This window comes from Penaeus japonicus, unplaced genomic scaffold (genome assembly GCF_977035675.1).
Source record: "Penaeus japonicus unplaced genomic scaffold, GWHDUDI00000001_assembly GWHDUDI00000025, whole genome shotgun sequence".
NCBI lineage: Eukaryota > Metazoa > Arthropoda > Malacostraca > Decapoda > Penaeidae > Penaeus > Penaeus japonicus.
Genome location: NW_028234427.1, coordinates 13,445,597 through 13,450,596, shown reverse-complemented (window position 1 = coordinate 13,450,596; position 5,000 = coordinate 13,445,597). Strand labels below are relative to the sequence as shown.

General features: G+C 35.1%; 1 protein-coding gene across 4 annotated transcripts in view; it reads left to right on the top strand.

The window, feature by feature from the left end:
• The window catches only part of LOC122246200 (rRNA-processing protein UTP23 homolog), a 5,614-nt gene that overhangs the window by 2 nt on the left and 612 nt on the right, over positions 1–5,000 (top strand). Inside the window, exons 1-6 of one of the 4 annotated variants that reach the window (XM_086551369.1) lie at positions 1–21; positions 2,772–2,912; positions 3,075–3,183; positions 3,948–4,074; positions 4,196–4,342; positions 4,893–5,000. The exon at positions 1–21 is cut by the window's left edge and continues 2 nt beyond it; the exon at positions 4,893–5,000 is cut by the window's right edge and continues 612 nt beyond it. In XM_086551369.1, coding sequence (XP_086407495.1) covers positions 2,793–2,912; positions 3,075–3,183; positions 3,948–4,074; positions 4,196–4,342; positions 4,893–5,000 — 611 coding nt within the window. In that variant the 5' untranslated portion in view covers positions 1–21; positions 2,772–2,792. Of the gene's footprint in view, positions 205–533; positions 554–2,771; positions 2,913–3,074; positions 3,184–3,947; positions 4,075–4,195; positions 4,343–4,892 lie in introns of those variants that run through there. The other 3 variants (XM_043004600.2, XM_043004599.2, XM_043004601.2) reach the window with 3 other exon arrangements.

The following is a 5,000-nucleotide window of genomic DNA, read 5'->3' as shown; positions in this document are numbered from 1 at the left end:
CATCCGGACGAGTTGAAAAAGGTAAACAGTGCGGCGAGGAAACGTGTTCATCACTCCAACCTCGATTCTGGGAATCTCACGGGAAATCAGGCTTTTTAGATAAATTCTGAAGTCCTTTTCCTGAAATAAAGGAGGTGAAGAAGATCGTTGGGAGTGTCTCTGTTAAATGACTGGTGTTGGTGTTTGATATGGACTTTTTTCTTGGTGAGTTGAAGAAAGATTGATAAGCTTAGACAAACAGATAAAAATCATATGATTTCTGAGTGGATGTGAAATGCATACTTATCAAACGTAGTATGATATATGTAAATAGACAAAGGCATACCACCGTCTGTGTTGTGCACAGTGAAAGCATATGATATGCAATTACACTAATGCTACTGGAAGTGCATTTTAAAAGTTGCATATTGCACACCTTAGAATAACAGATAGATACACCACATGTAATCACGTCAACAAATACCACAGTACTGATACCTGTGGAATTATTTTCATGTCTGGAAACCTGCCTACACCCAACAGCCTGGAACATGATAGTAGGGGAGGGCATGAAGTATGATAAGGAAATTATATGTTAAAATGTAAAAGAATATTAGTCAGTATGCGCTGTAATGTATGAGCAATAAAGAGCATGTAAGCTATGATATGATATAATGTAGGGGGCTGCAGTGATATTCTGCAGTGCTTCTAAAGATTTTTGTATATTCATAATGTAAATATTTTCTTCACCCAACTTTGAATTAGATCTAGCTTGGTAGAGGGTTTCACTCCCCTCCAGGACTCCACATGTTAAGCTTACTTATCAGTGCCAATGAGGATTCAATAATTTCTCATTTCATATAGAAAGAGTAAAGTATATATTACCAATATTTAAACTGTGAACCCTTCTGCAATGGGCATTTTCTGCAGTGTAGAATCACTTTTGCATTGCAATTTTTTGTTCAAAATACAAGCTTGTTATTCTTTTGGTTGTGTAACTAATGCTTCATATTAAATACTAATTAGTATCACTTTGCCAGTATATCATATGCAGACTCATATATCATAACATAAGTCTAGAAAATAATAGAAAATGCAACAACTTTAAATGCCTAGACCAGACCAAACACCTTAAGATGTGGCCTGTTTTGAAACGGTTAATAACAGACTACTACTTTGCAGGTTATTGAGGTCAACAACTGCTTTAGAATGTTACCCCTCATTCAGTCACACTCAAAGGCCATTTCTGACTGCCAGTATTTGTGGCTTGATGAACAAGGTATATTATCAGACTTGCTATAGAAAGAGAAAATGTTCACATTTCATTTTTAGTTTTTACACATAAAACCTTGTGAGTGGTGCAAGTTGAACTCTTTACATTTTGCATACCAAATATAATTTCAATAAAAAAAACAAAATTTTACCTCAGAGTAATAATAATGTATACATATAAAATGACTTAGCATTAAAGTGAGACACAGGACAAGAAACAAACAACTCTTGCCAAAAAACAGTTCTTTATGTATATGCATTTAAATTTCCTCTGAAAAATGAAGAAATTTTGTGCACATCACTACAGAGTTTTTTGCATTTGTGTTCTTCATCTTGCAAGTATGCATCAGATATATTTGATGTGTAATACAAAGTTCCCAACATGACAAATGTATAGTGTACATTTTTAGCAATCCATTGGTACCAGTATCATTAGTTTTAGCCATGCATATCTTTGTTAATCACGTAGTTATTCACCAGTGATTCTGTAAGACTCACCTCCAATCAAATTCAAGATCATTGTAATTAGGTGGCAAATAGGTCATCATGGTAGAAACATGTTACCGAACATATTCTAAAGAGGGCACAGCACCCGTCCACCCAAGCAAGAGACGGGAAAGGAACGATTGCTGTGCCCACAATAGGTTATGTTTAGAAACATAAGTCAAAGAGGTTTTGATCATGGGTGTACATGAGAGCATCATCATCACAGCATTAATTAATTAGTACTCGTATTAGACAAAATGAGTCAAAATTTTTGACACTGATTTACTGCTCAGAATGTAAATTATGTTAATGACATGGGCTTTGCTAAATATTTGGCCATTAACCCATTGCCTAATGACTTAACTGGCAGTCAGGATGGGTGGTCTACAACACTGGTGGCACTGGCTGAAGCTTAGAGGGAAGGGGAAAATGTTTTCTCTGCCCTCCAGGCAGCATAAACTAGCTTAAAGAATATTTTCCCATAAATCCATCACAAAAGTCAGGTTTAGGCTGACTTTGGAACTGTGAAGCTTGCACCGTTGCAGCCATAATACTTCATGACTGTGTGTGTGTGGTTCAACTGTTAGTAGATCTTGATGTCGTGTCATGTACGCACTGACACCCGTACTTAATGTGTTAACCCATTGATGTTATAAGCACTGTCCACTGTGGCATTGTTTTATTAATCTTGTTTACACTAAGCACCCATGGAACCATCTACACATAAGAAAAAGATAATCAAAACAAAAACATTGTGGACATAAGACATCTCCAACGTCAGTGGGTTCATTATTAATTTTTGCAGACTGGTATTTTTCTTCATCCATTTTGTCACCTGACAGGATTGACTTGTTGACTAGAGATGGAAGGTTTTTCTCTTTGTATTTCATTGAGGAAACCATGAGAATATTTTGCTTAAATTTGCAAGAACTATATATATATTTCTTGCATCAGTTTAAAGTTACATCATCATTGCTTATGCTCTTTGTAATACTATATATAACTCATGAATAAACCACTTCTACTCTTTACAGGGCTAACGAAAAAGTAACAAAATGAAGATCAGACGTCAGAAGAAAGCCCAAAAAATTTTGGGATTTTATCAACATAACTTTGACATTCGCCCACCTTATACAGTGCTGCTAGATGGGACCTTCTGTTATGCAGCAATTGAGGTGGGCGATTAGGCTGTTCATTGTTTGGCATTACTTGTGAAGTTTTTGCAGTTAAAGTTATCATGTCAGTGCGATTTATATCCTTTTCAAGTCATCCAGTCATGAGATGTGATTTTCCCAAAGCCGCAAAACTTGATAAAAGATTTCTCTTCTTTTACACAGGGGAAGGTGAAAATCGCAGAAGACATCCCAAAGTACCTAGGGTCACTGGACACCAAGTTGATCACAACTCAGTGCATAATTTTAGAAGTCGAACAACTAAGGAAATTAAGTGAGTAGATGGTTGGTGGTTACCTCACGGTTAACAGTATATTCTTTTGCCTGCTGTAGAAACTCTTTGCATGTTTAGAGAAACTGCACTATTCAAAGCCAGTTAGAGTTGCAATTATTCTTCACACATATTCATAATTAATTACTTGATGGTTTGTGTTGAACTACTTTCCTAATTAAATTTCCCACAAACAGCTCCTTTCACATGTGGCTTTCTCTCCTTTCCATAGACTTTCTACTTTTCTGAAATATAGGGTACTGTTTTCAAGAGTAAATGTGGAATATTATTTTGCATGATTTACCATAACAAAATATCCAGATTTTGAGGTAGTCCTCACCTTGTTAATCCAACAAATATGTAGGCACACAGACAAGGAGATAGATAGAGTTAGACATAAATAAATAGATTTATAAATGTGTGTGCTTTTAAAATATTATCATATATTTATTTATTGACTCCCTCCTCTCTCACACACACACATACATAAGACCATCTCATCTATAAATTAGTAAATTTTAAGAAAAAATGTGGGTTCAACCAGAAATCATCAATTTATTAGTAACTCCTACCCCTCCATGTACATTCACATTCACATGCACATTCATGAAAACATGTCCCGTTTCTTTCCCTCATATTAACTTAATAATTTAAAATTATTTGTGATGACGTTCAGGTTAAAAAAGGTTTTGTAGTCACACCCCACAACCCTATTATTTAAAAGTGTTATTGCTTTTCAATCAGCTGATTTTAAGAATCATTTTCAGAAAGAGACTTGCATGGGCCATACATGATCGTAAAGCAATTTCCGGTTCATGTTTGTGGCCATGAAGGAAAACCGGTGCCGGCTTCTTCATGCATCAAATCTTTGCTCAAGAAGGAAAATCCGAAGAAGTAAGATGAGATGAGATATCATAATTTAAATGTAAAAAAAAAAAAGAAATAAAAATAGATTTTTTTTTTTATCTATCTATTTAAGTAAAAAGTATTCTCATTCATAATTTTTATTTTACAGATATATTATTGCTTCCCAAGACAATGAATTACGAACTCACATCCACGAATGTGTGACAGGCACTCCGGTGCTTTACCTTCACCGTAGTGCTCCCACACTTGAGAAACCGTCTGAAAAGTCTCAGGCAGATCCTTTGAATGCAAACAAGTTAGTATGATTATTTGATGGATTGAGTCTTCTCTTCAGTTGACAAGATTTTACAATAAGATAAAATATTGTTTTCCTGAGATAGCTTTGTGTTTTAGCTACTTTTTTCCCCTCAAATGCTGACTATTATGAATACCAGATTATTACACACTATAGTAAACCTAGATGTTTTCCAAATTGAAACTTATTCTATTAAAAAAAAAAAAAAATGAAGGGTTCACCAAGATGATGTACGGGAGTAACATAGTTTCACAGGTTGTCATGAATTCTAGGATTTAATCATTATTATTATTGGTGATTTTCTATAGTTTACAATCACCATCTCTGTATTAAAAGTTGTAACAAGGAAGCTATTGTGTTGCCCCTAATGGCAAGGTCACAGCAGAGATTTTGCCAACAGCCTGTCATTAGTAACATCTGTATCTCCCAAGATATACTTTAAATCATTTCTGAGAATGCTGCTGTAATCTATATTGTATAAGAAACTATTATGACTGCTACCTAGGATGCAGTTGTATCTTGGTTAATCTTACAAAATGCCCTATTGCAGGACCATTACAACACACGAGGAGAAGACACTCCAGTCTCTCAAGCGGAAGTTGATAGGGGAAGAGGAGGTAGAACCAGAGAGGAGGAAGAAAAAGAAAAAAAATCCAAA